General features: G+C 34.6%; 3 protein-coding genes across 6 annotated transcripts; 2 read left to right on the forward strand and 1 right to left on the reverse strand.

Annotated features, from left to right (window-relative positions):
• The first annotated feature begins 1,199 nt into the window (after positions 1–1,199).
• On the forward strand, positions 1,200–10,691 carry LOC132306860 (uncharacterized). 3 transcript variants are annotated; one of them, XM_059804428.1, is made up of 8 exons: positions 1,200–1,352; positions 3,815–3,932; positions 4,045–4,140; positions 7,495–7,582; positions 8,831–8,915; positions 9,054–9,117; positions 9,210–9,299; positions 10,362–10,691. In XM_059804428.1, exons 2-8 carry the CDS (start codon positions 3,822–3,824, stop codon positions 10,410–10,412), a joined length of 585 nt encoding a protein of 194 aa, XP_059660411.1. In that variant the 5' UTR covers positions 1,200–1,352; positions 3,815–3,821; the 3' UTR covers positions 10,413–10,691. The 3 variants fall into 3 exon arrangements, with proteins under 3 accessions (XP_059660411.1, XP_059660412.1, XP_059660413.1); XM_059804429.1 differs by lacking the exon at positions 1,200–1,352 and adding an exon at positions 1,359–1,454; XM_059804430.1 differs by lacking the exon at positions 1,200–1,352 and adding an exon at positions 1,461–1,677.
• A 796-nt stretch (positions 10,692–11,487) lies between these two features.
• LOC132306858 (glutathione reductase, chloroplastic) lies at positions 11,488–21,387 on the forward strand. Of its 2 annotated transcripts, none has more exons than XM_059804426.1 (11): positions 11,488–11,930; positions 16,899–17,124; positions 17,247–17,525; positions 17,624–17,800; positions 18,158–18,211; positions 18,333–18,481; positions 18,759–18,822; positions 18,899–19,069; positions 19,156–19,293; positions 19,663–19,713; positions 20,961–21,387. In XM_059804426.1, the coding sequence occupies exons 1-10, from the start codon at positions 11,548–11,550 to the stop codon at positions 19,702–19,704; spliced, it is 1,683 nt and encodes a 560-aa protein (XP_059660409.1). In that variant the 5' UTR covers positions 11,488–11,547; the 3' UTR covers positions 19,705–19,713; positions 20,961–21,387. The 2 variants fall into 2 exon arrangements, with proteins under 2 accessions (XP_059660409.1, XP_059660408.1); XM_059804425.1 differs by having other exon boundaries at positions 11,489–11,930; positions 19,663–19,704.
• Positions 21,253–24,436, reverse strand: LOC132306859 (phospholipase A1-Igamma1, chloroplastic). Its single transcript, XM_059804427.1, has 2 exons — positions 23,089–24,436; positions 21,253–22,067 (listed from the first exon to the last, which is right to left on the reverse strand). The coding sequence occupies exons 1-2, from the start codon at positions 24,378–24,380 to the stop codon at positions 21,821–21,823; spliced, it is 1,539 nt and encodes a 512-aa protein (XP_059660410.1). The 5' UTR covers positions 24,381–24,436; the 3' UTR covers positions 21,253–21,820.
• Positions 24,437–25,117: the final 681 nt, after the last annotated feature.

A 25,117-nucleotide genomic window follows, 5' to 3' on the forward strand; every position in this document is an offset into this window, starting at 1 on the left:
AAGAAGTGTCATTCAATTCTATCAGAGGCTTTACTCATGTCCAGTTTCAAGGCCATAAAAGCCTTCTGCCCTTTACGTTTATTTTTAAGATAATGAAGAATTTCATGAGTGATAAGTGTATTGTCAGTGATGTGGCGTCCCGGAACAAAAGCACTATGGGACTCATTGACTACTAATGGAATAACCTGACGAAGGCGATTAGCCATCACCTTAGCAACAATGCGGTAAGCCACGTTACACAAAGAGGTAGGTCTATAATGAGATACTGAAGTGGGAGATTGAATTTTAGGAATAAGAACAATGTTGGTATGATTCATACTAGATAATAGATGACCTAAATGCATAAAACTACGTACCGCATCGATAACCTCATACTTAAGAATAGGCCAATAATGTTGGTAAAATAAATGAGTCATACCAACTGGGCCTGGAGCTTTGCAAGGTTGCATATCAAACACCGCCCTGCGGATTTCTTCTTCTGACGGTTGCTGAAGTAAGGTTTGATTCATGTCTGAAGAAACCCAATTCGAAATATGCCGGAGAAAAAGATCAACTCCCTGAGGGGTAGTCTTATGGAACAGATCTTGGAAGTAGCTGAGAAAGAGATCTTGAATTTGATCCTCCTCCTCGATCCAGCCACCATTAGAATCTTCAACCCCAAAGATATGATTTCTGCTTTGTCGACGGGCAGTGGAAGCGTGAAAGAATTTTGTATTGCGATCCCCCAATCTAAGCCAGTTAATCCGAGATTTCTGAAACCAATACAACTCCTCCTACCAAGAGAGATCATTTGGGCTACCCATTGGTCAATTTCAAACGACTTGCACAATTCTTTTTGTTAAAGCATCTCCAATGGGCTCTCTAGAATTAGGCTCGCTGAATTTGTCACATCAATATTTTTCGATAGCCACGTCAGAATTTTTCATAGCCACGTTAACTTTTTAGAGTAATCAAATTTTAGCTATCGCATACTTCACTGGTGCATTTTCGCTCTCTAAAAATATTAATATTTTAATATTTTATAAATCTTTAATAAATTTTATTTTTTAACTTTTTCCTAAAGGGATATATTTTTAGTGACTATATCATACCAAAAAAAAAAAAAAAAAAAAAAAAAAAAAAAAATTAAGCAATACCATATTTACTATAATTTATAAAAATCAAAACAATACAATACTATTTCATGTCAACAGGAATATATTAAAAAAAGAAATGTTTTAGGAGAAGTATTTAGGTTGAGCCGCCAAAATCCTAAAATATTTGTTTACGGCCTAGAAGCGGACACATCTCTCTCTGTGCAAGTTCTAGAGAGACGAATTACAGAGAGTGAGAGAGGACACCTTACCCTCTCTGTAAGTTCAACTATCTCTTGGTCTCTCTTTCTATATCTCAAGTTCTCTCTTTTCATCACGTCGTGTTTCTATAGTTAATGCAGAGCAGAAGAAATTACAAGTGTATGCTACTACATCCTGAAAAACCAGTTGAATTAGGGTTTGATTTGCCGCTTCGATATTGGAACAATTCAAAAAACACTCCGTTTCAATAAACTATGCTTCTTTAATAGGCACACTTTTTTTTCCCCCTCAACCCTCTTTTCATTCCAGTTGCATATTCCTCTCCTCCTCTCTCTTTATGTCTCTCTTTCTCTCATGACTTGATTGTTGATTTCTAGTGCATGTAAGTTGTTCGACGAAATGGTCGATAGAAATATTATTTTATTTTTTTACATTGATTAAGTGGGTGTGTTCAATCTCTTTTTGAGGGGTATTGATAATTTTTAGAATTACAGAGTGAAAGTCACGAGCTTAGTATTCATGCTTGAATTCATAAACTCGATCAAGATATTGCATTTATAAGCACGGTGTCCCTGAAGATTAATAGATTAAGTTAGAGATGTAACTATAAAGTACTTGTGGCGATCACTTCCTCATGATAATCTTTTTTTTTCGGTTTTAAATAGGCTTGAGTAGTGTGCATCTATATTAATATCCTGCATTGCACATTCACATTTTTGGAAAATAGAATGACTTCATTTGAATGCACTGAAAACTGTTACTTTAGTTACTCGCGTCAATGTATTTATGACTAATATTTCCGTGTGTGAATTTGTTAAGACTCTTAGATGGCAATCACTGGCAATAGCACTAGGCGAAATTTTGATGATTGGTTTTTTAATTAAATTTGCTGATGTTGTCTACCATGGAGCTGTACAAAAAAAAAAAACATTTTCTTGACCTTGTGAATAGAAAGGGTAATAAATTTGTTTATGCATGAATCTGCCATCTAAATCTTTTATGTTCCATCATATTGTGTATTGTCATTAAAGTATTGTTTTATTCTTCTGAAAGTAGTATAGTTTTTCCTTGCCTCTACTTGGAGCAAGGCCCTTAAGATCAAAGCAACGGTGTGTCTCTTGCCTAGGAGCTTTGGTAGAGGTTAACTCAAAAGATAGGTGCATACTTTAATCATTCAAATAGCAAAAGAAAACAAAATTTATTAATGTACAACCTGCTATACATATCATTACGAAACATGTTCTTTTCTTGCTTTCAGATTTTGTGCAACATAACACATTACCAGAATACCAAACAATCCATGAGTAATATTGTTAGAGTAGTTTGTAATTTTGTTGATCTTGACTTAATTTGACTTGAGAAGGGAGCTTTATAATTTAATAAGAGACAAAAGCTTTATAAGACCTTTTATAAAGATCTGCCTCTTTCTGATTCTGGACAGCCACATTTACATGCTTTTTGTTGGTCTCAATGCATTTATATATCAATTGACAATGGTAAAACAGTTGAAGTTCTAAGCCTTTGGTTGAGACTGGTATAACACAACCTGCTAACTATTGAAAACGTATGTAATACAATCCATTCTCTAGTTGTAGATAAGTCCTTGTTCCTCTCTCCCAGTCCTGTTGTCCTCAAAACCTGAAAACAGTTTAGCAGCTTGAGTGGTGAGATGCTTCCACATCTATGACCTAAAATGGTTTAATTCATGCTTGGTCCACTGATCAAATTAAGAATTAAAGGGAAACCAAAAGAATTGGAACTCCCATCTTGTTTAGGTGCTATTTGTTGATAGAGAACAATGGCAGCAGCCTTTTAAGGTATATAAAAGGCGTGGCAAGGAGGGTTCTAAGGCTCAAACCTTAATTTGGCACATGCTAGACGATGGGTCCACTTGGAGTCTTGCATAATTAGGGGGATTTGGTCAAATTGCATAATTATGGTAGCTTGCATCAATTTCGATCAAATTATATCCGTCCATAGTAATTACTTTTATTATGCTAGAGTCAAATATTGATTACCTCAATTACGGGGTGATTACTTTTATTATGCTATAGAGTCAACTTTTGATTACCTCAATCATGGGGTAATCTGAGGGTCATAAGTTGCTATAAGAAGGGTATGATGTAAACTTGCTGAGGCAGTCAAGGAATGAATAAAAGTATCTTTGAGATTTCTTTGTGAGTGATTCACAATTTGTGAGGGTGTGAGGCCTTCTCTAGGTGTGATACCTGGACCTGTTGGTGTGATTCCAGTAGGTTTTTGTTGTTTTCAATCCTTTCTCTCTACTAATATTTTGAACCATAGCTCTGTTTATTTTAATTAACAACCACTTCTCCTTTGGTTTTCTACATTTCTACTATCAAACTCCAAATTTCTGCCCTAGTTCTTGAACTTTCAGACTCTGAATTCTTTGAGTTCTTAGCTATTTAAGGCTGCTCTCTTGTCCTACATCATTTGTATTGTAGTAGGATATCATCGTTTTCAATTGATTTGTTGTTTTATAAATTTGAATATTTTAGCTCCAAGATGTTCTGCTTGAGTACAATTGAACACACATTGCGTTTACCCCCACATCTCCTCAACCTTCCTCTTGAGCAAGCAATTAAATGTGTGCTTGAGGATCTCTTCTTGGATAAGGTCTTGTGGTATTTTCTTTCTCATTTTCAAATTTAAACACATCACTTTTATATTGTCCTGTTTCTACATCTGTCAAACTTGGTTAAAATGACTGAGACTTTTGGTGATAAAGGTTATTGCGGATTTGGGACTTTGTATCTCTGTTTATGATATTGAGTCCATTGATGGCGGTTTTATCTTTCCTGGAGACGGTGCTTCAACCTATACAGTACGTATAATCTGTCTTATGTCTCATATTGTTCTTTCTGAATCTTTATACATGTGTTCATTTGTTGTTCATTTGTTCCTTCTTGGCCAATATTGTAATAGGTTTGAGTATTTTTTTAATCTTTCTGTGCGTTTATACAATTTTTTTCTTCTTTTCATTCAAATATTTATATAGGTTACTTGTGTTTATTACATTCATATTCTTTATTTTGATAAATAATAATATTTTTTTAATTTTTTTTTTATACTATTAAGTTTTTACCCTGAAGCATTGTGCGTGAGTCTTGTTTGTTGGAAATGTATATATATGAAATGGGTTTACAGGCTTTTTGTTTACTGTTCTTAGTTTCTTTGAATGTCCTTCAATTTTTTTATGTACTTCGATTCCATGTATTGAATACAAATGAGAAAGTTCTATATATGTATATATTAAATTTGTTAAGAAAAATAAAGTTGAAGATTGAAATTGAATATGAACAACACAAAAATATAACGTTGTTCGGCTACTACGGCCTACATCCACGACACACAAAGGCCAAAAGCTACATCTCTTTTATTATGTTCTCTCTTAATTTTATTTGCAATTACAAACATGTGATAAATATGAAAAATATATTGATGTAGGATCCCTAAAATCACTCCCGTCACCCCAATCAATATTCTATCAAAGGCTTAAATCACTCCCATAATGATATTCTCTAACAAAATTTATTTCTTCATAATTAAGGCCAATTAGGTGTTCACACCATGCCCTTTTTGCTTGGAAGAGATCTAGCTAAATTGTTCTTTTTAACACCTGATTAGTCAATGTATGATACAGATTGTGTTTTATGGTGATGATGTTGAGAGAACTTTTAATCCAACACCATGCCCTTTTTGGGGGTGTTGTTTGTTCAGGGGGGTTTAGAGGTTCCCAATCCATAACATAGGGTTTCCAGTACAGTTAAGTTTGTAATGATTATTAGAGCTCCTTTGGCATAGCTTTTGCTAATGCTTTTAAGCAGAAGAAAAATGAAGTAGAAGCTATTAATTCCATTTAACTTATGCCTTAGTGTTTGGAAACTATATTCTAGAAGAGCTTTTAATGCCAGAAGCCATATTTTTTTATTTTTTTTATTTTCCTGTTTGGCAAAACTTTTGTTGAGGCTCTTCTATTGTTGAATAACTATTTTTCCCGTAAGGTAGTTAAACAATTTTCTTATACAACCATTTCTCTAAACACAAAAATAAACCATTCGACCAAATCAAATTATGATTATATGCCATAAATAAGAACATTATACTGTGGTCTTAAAAAACTTTACTAAAAAAAATTATTATTTTTTAAAAAAAAGTTACATATTCCATTTCATCAGTAATACAATAAAACAAATTTTTTTATCTAAGCATAATGTATAACAAGCATGTATATTGTTTGATGTAACATAAATAATTTTATGAAAACTACGGTTGTCAATTTTCTAAATGGAGATGCATACATTTAAAATGGCTAGAATAGTGTGAGTTCTAAAATATTATCACCTCCAATTATATTACTGCCGTATGTCATTTGTTCTGTAAGCATGTAATTTTCTCATGAGATATGACCAGGCTTCATTTTGTTCCTGAAATGATCAGACATGATTCTCAGATTTCCTCAAATTGACAGATTTTGGCATTTTGCTACAAGAAAATCACAATGGTTGTTTGCAAGAAAGACTGTAGGACAATTTGTTTCCCACACAATTAAAAAATATTTTGCCTAGGTTGAAAAGGTAGCGAAGAATTTAGAGTCTACAGAATGGCCACACATCAAGAAACATGATAAACTTGCATCATCACTTCAAAATGATGATCATGTTGGTCTATGCACCATCACTTGAAAATGATGATCATATTGGTCTTTGCACCATGGGTCTTCTTGAGCCATAGACCATTGACACCAGCTGCCTCCTTGCGTATAATTTAAGGACCAAATCTTGATAACCCAAAAACCAGGAAACAACAAAGCTGTGGAGGAAGCTAGGTCATAGCCAATGTTTAGGGTTAAAGATTGGCACACATGCACACAATGTGTGTGCTACATACCAACTAGCCATGACCACCGTATTCCAATATACAACACAATGTATATCTCTGAAAATAATTTTCCAATTTATGTCCAAAACTAACAAGTGCAAAACCAATGAGCAAACAGTAAAAAAAAATTCAGTTTGCCATTTTATCAACACCTTGAAGTCAATTTGAACTGATGAGGTTCTACAGAAACAATAATATATACATATGAATATAATAGCCATAAGGGTGCTAAGAGAAACTTCCTTCAAAGGTAGCATCTATTTATTAGTTCTCCTGGAGTTTCAGCGGTTCACCTAATAGAAAGGAAGAATCGCATGTTTGTTCAATCAATTCTAAATAAAAGGCTAAGCAAGACCTCACTAGTTTGGGGACAAGAAAAGAACCCTAGCTTTATATATACTGTATGAGAAGATGGAAGAGGAAGATCAAACCTGAAGGTGATGATAGGATTTTAGGTTTTAGAGTCTTTTGAACACTTGAACAACAAAGAAACAAAGAAAATGTCTACAATTTTGGTCTGCATGCTTTCGCTTCAATGATCATCACGGGAAAGAGAAAGGGCTTGAATCGTTTTAAACAGGACAGGATTGGAATTCTGTTTTTCTGCTATTGAATGTAAGGGACGAAAATGGAATTATAAAAGTTCATTTTAAAGTGAAAAAGGCTTCCTGCATCACCCGGGAAGAGCGTCTTGCGGAAGCTACTCCCCTCTGGCTTCAGCCCAACGCTTTTCCACGAGCTTCAAGCTCTTCAATATTGTACTATAAACTCTGCAAAAATTAGCTTTTAAGTCTTAGAAGCCAAAAGCAGCTTTCTAAAAGCCATTCCAACTGGGCCCTTAAGCTTGTTATGCTTTACGGGGTGCTGGAGGTGGTATCTCACAAGCAGAATGCTTTTATAGTGGCAGTTGTATTTTTTATGAAATTCACATTGCAAAATAGTTTTTGGGCTCGAGAAATATGTCAGCTGGCCATGTGACCATGTCAATTAGGAGTATGCAGTTATGTGCTTCAAATTTGGTTTGAAGCGCTTTTTTGAAGTGCATTTGATAAAACATGACAGTTTCTTTGCGGAAACACTTGATTGAGTGCCAACAGTTTAGGGTTTCAAATAATGATTTTTTCTTATAAAAAACCATTCTAGTGAATCCTTGATCATGGTGATATTTCCATATTGATTTCCAGCGTACTTTTTCAAATGCTGTATAAAAGAGTTAATTAATTGAATTCTCATGGAATGTCTGAACACTTGCTAGTATGTGTTCACCTAATCGTTAAATATCATGTTGTTCTGGCAGGTTAAGTTCAGGCTGGTTATGTTTTGTCCAATTGTGGGAGAGGTCATAGTTGCAAAACTTAAAGAATCTGATGCTAATGGTTTACGATGTATGACTTACAAATTCTTATCTGGTTATTTGATCTTGAACAACGTTAGATATCTATTCTTCTAGTATTATCCATTTGTTCAAGTTTTTTCATGAACTTATGTCACCTTTTTCTTTAAATATGCATGCAACATATATTGATATCTTAGCATATTATGATGCGGCTATTTGAGTTGCTGGCTGGATGCTGCCAATTTCCTTTCTGTTGCATGCATATCAATTAAAAGAAAACCTCTTCTTTTCTTTCTTGCGTGAAAACTAATCTAAAAGCCATACCTATTCTTTATCAACTGACGGCTGGTCTTGATTTGTTAAAATGAGATAGTTTGACTTAAAACTATTTATTTTTATCTAAATATTGAAAGGTAGTATGGGAAGAAATCTTTTTTTTTCTGTGAATTTAATCATAAGCATGTAGTTGTAACCAAATCTAGGGCTTTATCAGGAAAAATTTGCTCCTCCTAATCGGCCTATGCACTTGTCCAGTTGTTGATGCATGTACTACCAATTTATAAGGGACGCTGTACCTGATTGAGGTTTTCCCTTCATTTTGTAAATTTGAATAACAGGTGGTCACCTTAGAGATATACTATGTGGCTACTGTTATGGTAGCATATTGGTTTTGGCTGATCGATAGTTTCTTAGGCCAAAAGAAGTATTTGAATCCTGATGAAACCACATAAAGGTAATTGATTTTCATGTTAGTGGATGACTATCTTTTTTCTAAATCTGGCATGTTGAGTTTATGGAGATAGTTTGCAAAATCAGCATTGAATATTGGAGATGGTATAAAAACGAGATTTTATGGTTAAGAAATCATATACTGCATGAGGTAGAAATGCCTTTTCCTTTATTCCCTAATAAATTTAAGATTTCCTGTTAATCAATGCTGGATAATTAAAATTTTATGAATTTTATCATGTTTTCACTCATCTTTTTCTTTCGTTTTTTTCCCTTGGGGCGGGGGATGAAGAGGAGTGGTTGGGCCAAGTCACTAATGCTTTAATTTTGGGTAAGATGACCCAAAATTAATGTTGGATGTTCAACTCATTCTCTGTGGACCGTTCAAAGAAGGATGCTTTATTACTTAAATCATTTTCTTAAATTTGTTACTATAGAGTATTTCTTTCAGCTTCTCTCAGTTATAAATTGTCTTGCTGAAATAAATAGTTATCATGTTTATATTTCTCATTATGATGCATATGTTGTTATTAGCACCTGCATGCTGATGTTGAATCTGTAATTTCAGTATCACTTGGATTTTTTCATGACATCTATGTGCCTGCCCATCTAATGCCAAGTCCGAGCCATTTTGAGCCTGATCCAGAAAAGAAGTAAGATTCCTTATGCATCAACTTCTACTAAACTACAGTAGAATTTTCCAGGCCTGATCAGATCTATTAATTTTTTTTTTTTGGTGCAGTACATTTCATGACCTCTGTTTGTGTATGTGATTTTAATTTCTCTCCTAGGAATCAAGTGAGGTGGATATGGCAGTATAATGATGACAATTATCCTATAGATGAATTGGACGAGGTTGATGTTATGCTTTGAAGCTTTGCAGTTTTCTGAGTTAATTAAAATTTGTAAACTGCAAATCAGCGTTAACTTAAGTTGTTCAATTGCAGATTCGGTTCCGAGTTGAGAGTGTAAAATTTCCTTCAATACCAGTTGAACAAGAAAAAGATCCAAAGCCATTTGCCCCCATGGTGGTTAATGTAAGTTGACAATTGAAAGTTGTGCACATGAATTTTCTGTTACTGAAGGTTCAACCATTGCATGTTGTTACTGTTTTTAAGATGTTATCCAGTGGAATGTGCCCAAAGCTAGTGTTATTTTTTTGTGGGCCTTTAACATCAGCATGAGGCTGAAATCTGAAGTTTGTTAATCTAAATATATTTGATAAATTTCGAACAGAGGGCCTCTTAATATTATAACTTAGTAGAATAGATATCCTTTCTGTGGAATAAAATTTCAACGATTCCATGGTTGGTAATTTTTACCTTCTAGCATATTTATTAAAATTTTGAGAATATTATTACTCTTCTTGGAAAAACTTTATATTTGGAGAGTATATAATGTGTTTTCATGTATTCATGGCAGACATAACGCAATCCTTAGGCACCACTTTAGATAGCATCTTATGAAGTTTAGTGACCAATTTCCATGATTTGAAATATTCAATTGCTACTTTTCTCATTCCTAATGCCTTTGCATGCAGTGTCACCAAATACCCATACATGTTTCATTTGTCCAATTGGAGTACATAAGTTACAAGGAATCGGGTATGAGTGTCGATTGTAAGTGTCTACTGTACAGGTGTCAGTGTGTAGCTAATGTTTTGAATTTCCAAAAGTTCCTCTATCACATCCATACCCTAGGGCGAAATGAAGTGTATGGAAACATGGCATGTCGAACGTGAGTGCTTCACTGATTTCTAAACGACTTTTACAAGGAGCAATGAAAATATACTAAGAAACCTTGTAGTGAAAGAGAAATCTTTTCTATCCAAATAAAAACATGTTTTATTTATTTATAATAATAACGTTACATGTATTTTACTGGAAGATATTTTTATTTTGACCATTATTAGATTTCTTAAACTTGTTCCATGATTTGATCAATATGTGGCCGTAGCTAAGTTGAGATGAGGAACAATTGCAACTGCTTTCTGTTCACATTAAAAAAAAAAAAAAAAAAAAAAAAAATTTATCAGAGGGGATGCTACTTCTGCAAATGGCAGTTCTGTAACAATGTTTCTTTCTTGTATACCAATGCAGGGTACACTTGATTGTGATGGTGGTTTGGGTCCCATTGCATGGTGGGTATAGCAGAGCTTCTTCAAATTCTCTAAGATATTCAGTTTCTCAAGTAGCAATGCTTTGCTGACATCTTTTTGGCGACCTTGAAAAGAAAAAGGAGAGAAAAAACGAGAAACTACTGGCATATATATATATTGAAATATGGTCTTCATTTAGCTCTTGTTATATTTCTCTGTTATGTATTTAAGATTAAGAGGAAGAAAGATCAATGAATATATTTCTTGGGAAGGTAAAATCTTTGTTAGAATATTTCTGAAATAATTACACACGCACACACATATTTGCTTAGAGGTGGTCTGTTTGCCATGTCATATTGAGTCGTAGATTTCAGTTGGTTTGATTATTCTCATTGGTTATGCAATGACAGATTGATCTTCTTTATTCAACTTGTTTGCATAAATCCTTACCAAGCTAAATTATAAAACAATTCCAAGTGTATATATATATATATACTGTGAGGGATCAAGAAAATCAGTTATCTTTGTCTTTTGACTAGTTTTTTTGGTATTTAAATTCTACTCAGTTTATCGTGCAAGTTAATTTAAAAAGTGAATAATTACCATTATGTTACAGCTTTCGTCTAATTCCACCTTAAATCTAATTACTTTATTATTTATCTACTATATCTTATTAAGTCCTAACTAAAAATGGTGAGAATGAGAAATGAAAGATGAGTATGTTATAGCAATGTTTTTTTTTTTTTAAACGATGATGGTGACATATCAAAATTTATCTCCGATCACATATAATTTTATCCTACGTACACTTTAAAAGAATTTAAAATTTAAACTCCCGATTTCAGTCCCTCGAGTCGCAATAGGCGTTACCTTATATAAAAATCAAATGGGGTTAATTTTTTCTTAATACTCCGTATTTATCTTTAAGAAATATTACTTAATATGCCTCTTCGTTGTGGACCATTCAATTGAAGTAATCATGATTTGAGTACATGACAAATTCAAATTTTGTTTTTTCTTTTTAAATAAATTATCCACTTACTTTATTCTGCTTTTTTATATAACATATTATAAAGATTGTATCTAATAGGAGTAGCATTTTCCTATTATAAAATGAAATTATTTGTATTTGCCCAACTCAACTCGGCATATATACAAAAGCAAAGATAGAATAGAAAGGACGCAGAATGGCGACTTCTTTGAGCACACCAAAACTTACCACCTTCTCTTCCCCAACTCTCCAAACCCTCTACAGACGATTCCCCATTTCTCTAAACCCTAATTCTCTCTCTCCTCACTCTTCCCCTCTCCCTCACTCCAAAAACCTTCACTTTCTCTCTCTTCCCCGCTCCTCCTCTTTCTCTCACTACCACCGTCGCTTCACCACTCGTGCCGAGTCCGACAACGGCGCCGAGCATCGCCACTACGACTTCGACCTCTTCACCATCGGCGCTGGCAGCGGCGGCGTTAGGGCTTCGCGTTTCGCCGCCAATTTCGGTGCTTCCGTTGCCGTGTGCGAGCTTCCTTTTGCCACCGTATCTTCGGACACTACCGGAGGCGTTGGTGGAACGTAAGTTGTGAATTTTGGGTTTTTGAATGCTTATATATGTGTGTATGTATTGTTTTTAAGTTAGCTTGATGAATTTCAGTTTGGGGTATACAGCCACATGAATACCTAACCTTGCAAATAGTAAGAAATGTAGGATTGGGGAGTAATTTTGTTGTTGTTATTGGGATTTTGCAAATTTTTTAGTTAAAGTATTTATTATTGAATTCCATATGAGAAAAATAATACATGTTAAAAATATAAAAGAGTTGTAGTATAATATGATCCGGAATTATCTTCAACATCGAGAATTACTGAAGTACATGGATTATTTCAGGATTTATTTGATAATGAAATATTGTGATAAATTCAAGGAATAAAGGAGTAGTCTGAGAGGTATTTATTCACAGGAATCATCAAATATACCTCAATAGCACACAGTGACATTAACTAAAGATAGCCCATCAAATTGTTTGGTTGGGAAAACTGTTTCTTGCATCATTGCAGGTTCTGATATTTAATTCATTTAAGATACTAAAGACAGTTTTGGGTGGGATAGCAAGTTAATGAAATAATTTTGTGGTTGCATAATTGAATTTTCTTTGGGTGTTCTAATAACTTTCCAGCTGATAATACATCTAGAGGTTGTCAATTTGATCCTGTGAGGATACCTGATTTGAAAAGTGTAACTTTCCAACTGATAATACTTTTGGAATTTATTGTGTTTGATGGCATCCAATATGGAAATTGTTCTGTCAAATGGGGTTGTCTGGTGATTTTGATCTTATAAAATCAGTTATGGAGAACAACCATACAGTACTGTTACCATAGGTCCTGTAGCCCCATTGAAGTCGAATTTTAGAAGAAAGAACCCTCCAGTAGTGTCCTGATGATGTTTGATGAAGCCAATGGGATGGTTAACTTGTCAAATTTCACATGATTAGTGCGTCTATGCAAGACTGGTGTAAGTTGATTATCTTTTGTAATCACATTCCTTTTCCAGTATGTGAAGCTAATTGTCATCTTTTATGGAGAACTTGGAATCTGGATATCTTTGTGGATAATTTGACTAGGGTAGATGTGTTATAAGTAGGTTTGAGATTCTGCCGGTTGGGTAGGCCAAGGCGTCAGACCAAACCAGACCCAAGGTACTAACTCCTAAACCCATGCTATACCAGATGGCTTCCATGGTCTACTAATAAATAGAATGTTACAAACATTGAAAATGCTAAAATTTAACATTAAATATTGAAACTATATACATTTGACTTGAAATGAAACCATTCATATTTTGCGACAAGAAATTATAATAAAACTAACCTTGGCATAATATAATTATACGACAGTAGTTTATAACCTGTAATAAAACATATACCAACCATTGCATGTTTCAAACCAATAACATGTTCCAAAAAGTTCGAACAACAAAAAACTACAAAATCCCACATCAAAACAATATATATATATATATATATTTCTGGGTAATGGGGAAGAGGACCGAAACATGCCACCGTGCTTCTTGATTTATTTTTCAATAAGGCTCGCACAAGTGTGCTCATGTTTTTTTTGTCTCCATCCTTGCCCGAAAGTTCAATTCTGGCGACTAGCTTCTACCGCCAGCGATATATCTATTTTGATAAGTCACATCAAAGTACTATTTTAAAAAGATGACATGTTCAGATTTGTGAGATTCAATAACGTTCTTTAATCTAAAAATTTGGAAAGGCAAAATATTATATTCTTTCTTATTTTATTTCTAAATTCAATCTAATTGCAATTATTATAAATTTACTTCAAATTTTCAAAGCAACTGTATCACAAGTTAAATGGTTAATTACTATGACTAGTATTAATGCTATCGAAGAATGAATAATGGAACCTTACCCTTAATTTATATAAATAACCTACAGTCTTAAAATAAATTAAAAACTATGAACTCTTCTTGCATTTTGGGTTTTTTTGGGTTGCTCAAGTTTGTGGAATCTTTGCCCAAGTTTTACTCAAAATAAATTTGGACGTCTAGGTTTAAACTAAATCCCAGCCACATGATCTCAAATACTTTATCCATACCCATAAAATTTGGGGTGGGACTCGGGTTATGCCGACCCAGGGCCCATCCCCAATCACATGCTAAAATATCTTTCCTAATTTGCTATGCCAAGCTCCTGGAATAAAATTTATAATTGCTGGCAGAAACTTAATTAAGTTTCACTTGGATTTTGTCAATCCCAAATAATTGGATTAAGTTTTGTTGTGTGATTGATACAAGAAATGTGCTGTTTGGAAATCTTTTGGGAATGAGTTGGAATCAGATAAGTTCCTTAGCATTATTCCTTGGTGGTGATTAGTTAATGCTAATTACGGAAAAGAAAATGAAATAAGGGTGATGCGAATATGAAAGCTAGATTGGCTCATCTACTGCATATGGAATATTGATTTATTTTCATTCCAAGTTTGGGTTTTGTTTCTTTTTTACTTAAAGACGTATTTTGACTTATTTATATGAAAAATCATGTTTTGGGCACGAAGGTAGTCACATTGTGCAAATAATGTCGGAAGTTAGTTTATACCTAGTCTGCTACTCGACTTGGCAAAAACCAACACTAGTAATCCCATAGTTGATAAAGGCTCAAGGCGCACTAAGGCCCCAAAGGTCTTCTGTAGCTTAAGTGCAAGGTGCGTGTGTGATAATAATGACATATTAGTTATAAGCATATAAAGAATATTTAAACAATGCAACACAAGCTAGTCAGTGGCTAAATAAGAAAAAATTTCAGCATATCAATTCAATGGATTAGCTAATTCAACATATCTATTCTATTTGCATATGAATTCAATAAATATACAATTGGAACAACTCAAGATACGTGACCCATAATAAAAAATTATCTAAAAATGCCTTGATATATCAACTAAGAATATTGGGTAAATTGGTGCTCATAAATCCTTTCATATCATCTGATATACATATGCATTAGCCAAATTAAATGTAATTACAAAATCGGAAACAATAAAAAACTATAATCATGCGAATTTTAAGCCTATAGGGAGGCGATATTTGCAATCGTCTTTTCTGCACTTGCACTCCACTTGCTTTTTTCTTTCAAAGTAAATGACAAGAAGGTTCCTAAAGTCATTAATGTATCCTCCCTTATTTTATAATACAATAGCTACCCTTTATTTGTGAAACTTAAATTTATTATTATTATATTATTATTATTATTATTGTTGTTATTATTATTATTATTATTATTGTTGTTATTATTATTATTATTATTATTATTATGTTCTTTACTTCAATGCCTTTTTTGTGGTCTTGTCAGAAGATGTTATATTCAACATAGATAACTCCTTTTTTGGGTCCTTTTTTTATTGGATCGTGTCAAAAAAGATAATTTATTCAGTAAGGATAACTTTTTTTGGGGTGGTCTTGTGGAAAGAAATAATTTATTTAACTGAGTTCACTTTTTTTTTTGGTTCCGATTTTTGTTTTGGGTACTTTTTTATTTTATTATCGAGTCGTCTAAAGAAATAATTCATTCAACACAGATAGCATTTTTTTAGTTTTTGTTCATATAATTTATTTATAACCTTTTTTTGGTCCATTTTATTTTTTTGGGCATGGGTATTTTGTTTCTTGGATCCCATCAAAAGAGACCCAAAATATTAAAGATTGGATAGAGAGGGGAAGACCAATCATATTTGGAAGGGTAGTTACGTAATTTGAAAGAAAATAAGCATTAATGTGTCAAGTTAGGGTTAAAAGTGTCAAATCCTTTTAAATGGGAGTACAAACGTAGAACAGTGGAGTGCGCCCAACATATATTATCTTATATTTTCAGAATCAAGCACTAAATGCAATTAATGTACGTAGTGATCGTGGTGTGATATAGAACATTTTAATTTAGTGGTCATTAAATAAAAGAGAAAATGATATGAATAAATGATTATAAAATAAAAGGCGCACCTTTCTTGAGCTTGAAGCCTACTACAAAGTGTGAGCCTGGGGGCTTTATGTGAGCCTGATTGAAGGGGGCATGGCCTACACTAGGTTGGGCTCTACGTGAGCCTCGACGAGCCTGGGGCTTTTTTGGAGCATAGGTGCGCCTTTAACAACTATGAGTAATCCAACCCTGTATAAAGGAGGGGCAAAAGGTCATTAGGGTTACATGATCTAAACTACCTCCCTGTGGCCTAAACCTGAAGTTACTGGAAATGGCTAAGTGTTATTTATGCTGTTCTCAATTTTTTGTGAAAAGTTCTTCAATTTCCTTTTTCTTTTAGGATTTTTGGGGAATTACATGGCCTGATTGTTCTCATCTTAATAAATTTAATTTGATTTGGTCGCTTCTGTATAAATCTGATTTTGTCCCACACTTTGCTAGATATGTCAAAATAACACATGTATGTATATTTTGGTAAGTAAAATTTTATTACCAGAAATAAAATTAATTTACAATTAGGTTTAGAACACAATCTCGACTAAAGAAAGTCCAAACACCTAAGAGGGAAAAACCTAGCAATAGTTTGACACCCCGAGAGGTTGCAGAAACAAAATAGGTAAGAAACAACAAAACTATCGTGAAAACGATAATAGACAACATACTTGTTCTGTATGGTAGGTTAACACAACCTAACAGAACACCTTTTCTTTTGGATTAGATCTTTAGTGGAATTCTTAGTAGAAAGAAAAAAACTTGGATAAGTCCCTTGTTGCGGAGCATCCAAAGCCTGAGGCCCCTCTTGGAGCTCCTTCTCAACAAATTCGGCCAGAGAAACAATGAAGGATACATTGTGGCCCTTGGAGCCGGGAGACCAATCCAAGGCACCAGTTATATTTCTTTGTATCTTATTGTATATATTTTCATTGAGCTTACATATTTAAGTGGGTGTAATCTTTTCTTTTCATTCAGTCAAGCTTACATAAAAATTTATGCATTCCGGGATTTTCTATTGAGTTTGTAAGTGATTTTTTTAATTTCTGGAGTGAAGGTGTGTGCTTCGTGGTTGTGTTCCAAAGAAACTACTTGTGTACGCATCCAAATATTCTCATGAATTTGAAGAGAGTTGTGGTTTTGGATGGAAATATGAAGCTGAACCCAAGCATGATTGGAGCACCTTGATGGCTAATAAGAATGCTGAATTGCAGCGTCTTACCGGTATCTACAAGAGCATTCTGAAAAATGCTGGTGTCACATTAATTGAAGGGCGTGGAAAGGTGAAATGTGGTTATGTGGCCATATTTAATCTTTAACATGGTCTTTTAGTGAATTGCTATTGACATGTCATTTCTCTATCTTTTTGTAACTATTGAATGGGTTTTAATGACCATATACTCAGATTCTGGACCCACACACAGTGGATGTTGATGGGAAACTCTACTCGGCAAGACACATTCTGATTTCAGTTGGGGGACGCCCCTTCATTCCTGAAATTCCTGGAAGTGAATATGTAATAGATTCAGATGCTGCCCTTGATTTGCCTTCAAAGCCTAAGAAAATTGCAATAGTTGGGGGTGGATACATTGCGCTTGAGTTTGCTGGCATTTTCAATGGTTTGAAAAGTGAGGTCCATGTATTCATACGTCAGAAAAAGGTTTTAAGAGGCTTTGATGAAGAGGTGAGGAACAACAAATGACATTGTTTGTGTTTGGTTATATACATATTTACACAAAAGTTTCCCTTCATGCATGAAAATTTATTTCTTGTTTCCTGCAGATCAGAGATTTTGTTGCAGAACAGATGTCTCTAAGAGGGATTGAGTTCCACACAGAGGAGTCGCCTCAGGCTATCCTTAAATCAACAGATGGTTCACTGTCTTTGAAGACTAACAAAGGAACAGTTGATGGTTTCTCACATATCATGTTTGCAACAGGGCGCAAGCCTAACATAAAGGTTTGATTTTTTCATATTTGTGGTGTCTCATTTCTGTATGGTTTTCTGCAATTTTTAGTTCGCTTGTTGACACAATAAAGTATGGTTGTAATACCTCAGTTTATCTGAGGGAAATAATGGTGTTCTGGGAATTGTCTTGAATTCTTCTTTTCAAGCAATGGAAACGCACTCCATTATTTGACATGGTGCCCTGTAATTTGTTACTTAATGAACTTGAAGGTGATTGTACCCTAGAGGAGTCGGACCCTTTATTGTTAGAACATTTGTAGGTCTGAAGGATTGGTTGATACATGCTCAAAATATTGACAATAAACCAATTTCAGATTGGCTGATACATTGGCTCCTTTTTTATTGCAGAATTTAGGATTGGAGAAGGTAGGGGTAAAAATGACCAAAAATGGAGCTATAGAGGTACTGTTTTTTTTTTTCCTTCTCTCTCTCTCTTGAATCCCCCCTCCCGTTACCTTAAAAGGATTATTTTTTATTTTTTATTTTATGCATCTTCTTGTATTGTTTTATGTTGTTTCGTTAGGTTGATGAATACTCCTGCACATCTGTTCCATCAATTTGGGCGGTTGGAGATGTTACAGATAGAATTAATCTAACTCCAGTTGCTTTGATGGAGGGAGCGGCATTGGCAAAAACTCTTTTTGCCAATGAACCGACAAAACCAGATTATAGGTACTTCTTGTATCTCATGATAAATTGTTTCATAGAATCTCACAAGTGTTTCTATGAAGATCCATTCGAATACAGTATGAATCAGTTAATTGTTAAACGATAGGCATTCTGCTTGCTGGGTTCTGTATGTTGGAATCTACAAGATCATTTAGTAACCATTAAACTGTGTTTTCATTGTCCTTTTATACCGATAAATTTCAATTGGTTTATATAGAATATAAAAAGATACTTGATTTTCCATTGCGTCCTGACCAGTTTATCATCTGCTTTTGACTAGGGCTGTACCATCTGCTGTGTTCTCTCAGCCACCTATTGGACAAGTTGGTCTTACTGAAGAACAGGTGAAACAAATTGTGAACTACATATATGCAATAGCTCTGATTGGCTTGTTGCTTAATATTTCAAGGAATTTTGCAGGCAATAAAAGAATATGGTGATGTTGATATCTTCACAGCAAACTTCAGGCCTTTAAAGGCTACTCTTTCTGGGCTTCCGGACCGGATTTTCATGAAAATTATAGTGTGCGCAAAAACGGACAAGGTTCTGGGATTGATGATGTGTGGGGAAGATTCAGCTGAAATTGTGCAGGTTTCTGCATCCTATCAATTTGTTGCTTTTCCAAAATTGTTGTCATACGATCAATTCATTTGATTTTGTTTTGTTTAAAACCTCAGGGATTTGCTATTGCTGTGAAATCTGGGTTGACAAAGGCAGATTTTGATGCCACAGTAGGTATTCATCCTACATCAGCAGAGGAGTTTGTCACAATGAGGACTCCTACACGGAAAGTCCGCAACAGCTCTCCAGCTGAGGTTTGTTTGATTCAGAACCTTGTCAATTATTTAATTGGTACAAATTTAGTCATGTGATATCCAACCCCTTAGACAGAGTTCTGGCCTTCTACTAGCCACAATTTAATGAAAAATTTTACAACTCATAAATTCTTTTCACAATTATTTTCTTATTTTCTTATTGCTTTCGGCACTAATACACAATAGTTAATAGATATAACAGTGAACCCTAGATATATTAGTATTTAATAAATTGGATATTGATGACTAAATTTTCATGTTGTTCTCCCAAGTTGTATGACCTGCAGACACATTAATGCCTTATTGTTTCATGTTCACGAGTTGAGACTGTTGATTTGATTGGCTATGATTGCTGGTCAATTGTTTCAGGGGAAGATGGATTCTGAGGCTAAAGCTGCAGCAGGGGTTTAGGTGAGTAATGTGAGTTATATAAATCAATCTTCTGCACAGCAGATAATGCTTTTTTTTAAGATAAGAACAGTTTCCTTAATTTATTGTCATGCCCTTCACTGCAAATGTGATTTTTAAACTTTGTTTGGGTAGTTCTTGCAATGTTCTGTCCTTTTCTTGTTATTTTGAACCATCTTAATGAGAAGTAAAGCATTGATAAGGAGTCACCAATTCTGTCTATATAGTGGTTGTATAACCCTCCATAATGTATTTTCTTTTGCACAAACAGTTGAATGTTAAACATCCTTCAATGTTGTCCACTTTTATGTTTTTAATTATAGTCTCATAATGTTACCTTAAAACTGTGCTTGGTATGCTGCAGGAGTAGAATGCCCATTCTTTTGTTTGATAGGAAAATTACAATGTTAATGACCTGGAACCATTGGAATGGAAAAGAAAATTCATTCCACATATCAACCTATGGAATGGTCATTCCTCTCGCAAGTAAAATTATTAAAAAAAAAAAAATCACATTCCCAAAAAGACCTAACGTACCAAGTCAGAAAAACCACTGCCACCACCATCACCACCACTGCTGCCGCCTTCCACCACCACCACATTGCAGTCGCCATCACCTCCACCGCCTTCCTCCACTGGCAACACTAACACCTTTCACTACCGCCACCATCGCCACCTTCCACCATACAGCACTCTCACCTTCCAAAACAGTGATGGTCTCTTCTAACTATTTTCGCAATGCCTGTTGGACAATAACTAAATTGTTTTTTTATGCTGGGTCTCGAATAGAAACATGTGAATAAATCTTCCGAAGCAAAACAGCAAAAAAGATATCTTCTTGTTGCGACGAATTATTGTCATTTGTAGAGTATTATTTTCTGCACATCTGGTTCTTACTTTCCATATTCCAATGTTTCTTAGGCCATCGAAATTCTGCAATCCAATGAACTGTGAGGATTAGATAATACACTGTTCACAATAAAGTTGGCCTGCATAGATCATTGTTGGACCTAAAAGTAAAAGGATTTGTGTACTTGCACCTATCAGGGTTTAACTGCAATATAGTCCTTCCACAACTTATTACACGAACATAAAATTGTTCTATTTATTTTTGGAATTGTTCACCACCGGGTGATAAATTCCCACAGCATAAAAGAATATATTACACGACGCAGTACCAAAAATTGTGTTCTGAATTAGGTTCTTGAATTGTATAAAACCTAAAATCTTCTTTCTGCTCTTTATCTTGATTTTGTCAGGTTGCCCTTTCGCGGAGTCAAAGGTGTTACTATACATGTTGAGTAGTTTATGGAAACTCGGTTGTTGATTCGCATGGTGGTGGAGCTTTGTGAAGGGAGTGTAAATAGGCATTGCGCGGGGTTTTGAGGCGAGGCGACAGATCGGCTTCAGTAACAGAGAAACATTTTAAGTGAATGTTTCAGTAAACTAGTGCAATTTTGCACTTTTCCTCCGTGAAATGACCATTTTTTCATTCTGAAAGCCAACAATATTGTATCTATTTTTTTTTTTTCTTTTTTTTTTTTTTTTTCCCTTTGCACACATTGATGATAGTCCTATATTGTATAACAGGTTAAGTATCACAGATACATGTTGGCCGCAGATAAGTTATTGCAATATTTAGCGAGAGGCAATTCTAATAAATGAAGTTCGACTTGTTTTCTTTTATTTCTATCAATTTTAAGGATTTTTTATTTTTTATTTTTTATTTTTTATATTTTAGTTTTTTATTTTTTATTTTTGTATTATCTATTAATGCCAAATGATGAATCTTTCTCAGTCCAATTAAAATTTGGTTTCAAGTTTGAGAATGGTAAGCTTTCTTCTTCCTATATATGTTGTTCTTTCCTTGTCATGATTTAACACTCCAGCATACCATATGAGCCCGGAAACGAGCCCTGAATTCATGATTATTACAGTGACGTCATAGACTAATTAATATCTTCATACATCTAAAGTTTATCTTCAATCATTTCTGTGCCTATCATTTTCTAACCATGACAAGGAAGCGATTCTTCAATGCCTAACAATTTCACAAAAGAAGCTAATCTTAAATGTTCGATATATTTAACTTCTTCTACAATAATAAATAGCAAAGAATCTATTGATGATCAGAAGCCAACCCTAATTGCCTGAGGCGATGGTGTGTTTCTGCAGGGTGGTCGTCGAGTTTGGGCCGTTCAGGTTGCATCCAACGGCCATCGTTGTTCCTCACCATCCCTTTGTTGGCATCTTGCCTCCAGTTAGGTGGGACCAGGTAGTGATCCTTCAAGAAATCACAAGCCTTGTTCACCAGTGCAGGGTCTCTTCCACTTGCTAACACAAATCTATGGCCTTTTCCATGGTATCTGCATCACCAACGTCAATTTTACAACTACGTTCAATTAATTGCATTTCTGTATGTATTTATATATCTATATATTATCATAAATGCTAAAGATATATAGTTGTGCAATCACAACTTCACTCATGATATATCGTTGTGCAATCGCGACTTCACTTGCTACTTGTCAAATAAAATGGGTATCATTCGACACAAATGGGCTTAACAAAACACAAAAGTCGATATATTGCTTTTATTTATAGAGAAAGAGTGAAAAAAATAAAATTTTAGTAAAGACAAGAATGAAGATAATGATAATAACAACGTTTATACGTCGGGTGTGACTATGACTTAATAAAATTAATTAACAAAAACTTATTTGTTCAAAAGTTAAGACATAGCTTTAAAGATGTTTCTAAACCAATCAAACAAAAAATAATTTTTTTTTTTTTATCTTTTCTATTTTTATAAGTACAAATTGAATTAATAAAATATATTTCACTTTCACACACAATTTACTTGTGATAGTGTGTTAAAATTATAATAGTAGCCCACCAGCCTGTCATAATAACATTTAATGCCAATGGGTACTCGTGCAATTATTTAAATCCCCAACTTTGGCTGTAACTTACAAGTCATTACAGATGGTCTCGTCTTCATCTCTTTTTTTAATCACTTCCACCTCACATTGCTTCCATATAATATTAAATGGCACACTAATATTAGCATCTTTGGGCAATAAAATACCATAAAAAATTGGATTAAATTTATTGCAAGTTCGAACTTCAAATTTCTTGATATTCGGGTAGGATTTGGGTGTGTTTCACATTGTCTACCTACATGACCTTACCTATTAATTTTTAATTTATTTTTTGTAATTTTATGAAATTTAAAATAAACTCCTTATATAAAATAACATAAGATTAATTTTGATTCAATATTGACGTGAATATAAAATTTATGATACACATGAACATTTTGACCCAATGCATATGTAAATAGTGTGTGTGTGTGTGGAGGGGGGAGTAAAAGAGAGAATGACTAACCCATCAAGCAAATGCAGGTGAGCCTCCAAGTTATGGGCACAAACCGGGTCGCCCGTTTGCTTCAAGAACGGAGAGTTGCAATGATCCAACGCAAGCTCAACTCCGACGTGCGAGTAACTCCACGGCAGCCCCTCCGCCATCTTCATCATCATCGGAGGTACATTTTCATTAAAAATGAATCCGGGTGATTTCGGCACCATGTCATGAACGTTTACCACCCTCAGCACCTTCAATCCGAGGCACTCGAGCCTTTCCTTGAACCTCACATTCCCGACCCGTGGACCCGAAAATGAAAAAACACAAACGGGTACTGCCCGACTATCACCCATCACATTCAAACCGGTTTCGACAATGTCATAGGCGCTTAGGGTAGCTAGTGCACTGCCCAAACTATGACCCGTTATGGTTATGCTCAATTCTTCATCCTGGTACTTCTCTATCAACCTCTTGATCTCACTCAATATTTGCTCTCTAGCTGAGAACTTGCAAAACCGGCAAGTCTCCTCCTTGTCCGTGTAGAGGTCGAGAAATCCCGACTCGACTTTTACGGTTGGGTCTGGACAAGGGATCTTGTCGGATGAGATAGGTCTTAGAAAGTCCATCATGTCTGCAATCATTTCGAGTCGTGTCACTGTGCCCCGCCATGCGATGGTAATGTCACGACGGCCTAACCGCAGTGACATTTCATCGTTGGACACGGCCACGTACCCGATCCAATTGGCATTTTTGCTCCAAACCTTAGGCCACCTCGATTTCTTAAAAAAATTTGGCAAGTTTATGTTAGATGTGGCAAAGAGGTACCTTGTGACATCATATCCGTATCCTGTCATGTCCAGACAATCGAAGAAGTTGTGACGGTTGAATCTACAGCTTCCGCAGTACTTGGAGAAAGGATCAAAGTCAAAAGCATCGTAACAAGCTTGTGCCATCTCGCCATACCGGATGAGCTCCGAGCGGAGCAACGGGTCCATCGGGTCAAGCATGCCCACCCAGTCATCTTCACCGTGGATTTCTCGCCACCGATCAGCTACCGGCTTCTCCGGTTGCTGTTTTTCTTGATAATCTTCTTCTTCCTCAACTTTTGGTGTTTCTGTGTTGATCTGGGTAAATATGGTTGAAGACAAGGACTCGCTTGTTTCGGACAATGCTCGTCCTATGGTTTCTACTTTCTTGGAGAATCTAGAGTGAGAATTTTGGGGAAGAGATGGTACGAGAAAGTGTTTTTCAGATTGGAATACGTTGTGGGGGTGGATTTTGAAGGGAGGGACTATGTTGGAGAGAGAGATGGCCATTAAAGCTAGCTCTTTGAGAATAGAGAGATGATAGCGTTGAAACAACGAAATGTCATACAAATCATCACACTCACTAATATATATATATATCTATCTATCTATAGCTGTCTAAGACTCTAAGGGCGTGTGTATAGTCTTAATTACAGAAATGCCTCTCATGTCTCTTTTATTGACTAATTGTAGGAATCAAAACCTAACAATCCATTTCTACTTATCAGTAAATCGTGTTTGGTTTGTATTTTGTTATTTATTTATTTATTATTATTATTATTTTTTGATAGAGTGATTTGAATAGTAATTAGAAGTATGTTTGGTAACGTTCATTTGTTACAAAATTTTTTGAAACAAAAATATGAAAAACATATTTGGTAAAAATATATTACAAGTTTGATCGAAAAATATAATGATTCGTTTAAAAATATCAATTTAAAATTGTTTTATAAAAAAATTTTTATTTATTACTGTTCATTATTAGTTACTACAGTGCTGAAACATGTAAAAATATTAACTTGTTATTTTGATTTTTGGTCACACGAAACATTACTGTACTGTACAAAATAAAATATTTTTTACCAAACAAGTTTTTCTATTCTACATTCATTGCTACAATACCCAACAAAAACAAAAACACCAAAAACAAAATACTTACCAAACAAGCCCAACGTTTTCATTTTATTTTTTGCAATTTTAAAAAAAAAAACCAAAACATAATTTTATTATTATGAGTGAAAATAAAG

The sequence above is a fragment of the Cornus florida genome, unplaced genomic scaffold (assembly GCF_030987335.1).
Source record: "Cornus florida cultivar Cherokee Brave unplaced genomic scaffold, ASM3098733v1 CherokeeBrave_3.0.0_Hap2_Chr05, whole genome shotgun sequence".
Taxonomy (NCBI): Eukaryota; Viridiplantae; Streptophyta; class Magnoliopsida; order Cornales; family Cornaceae; genus Cornus; species Cornus florida.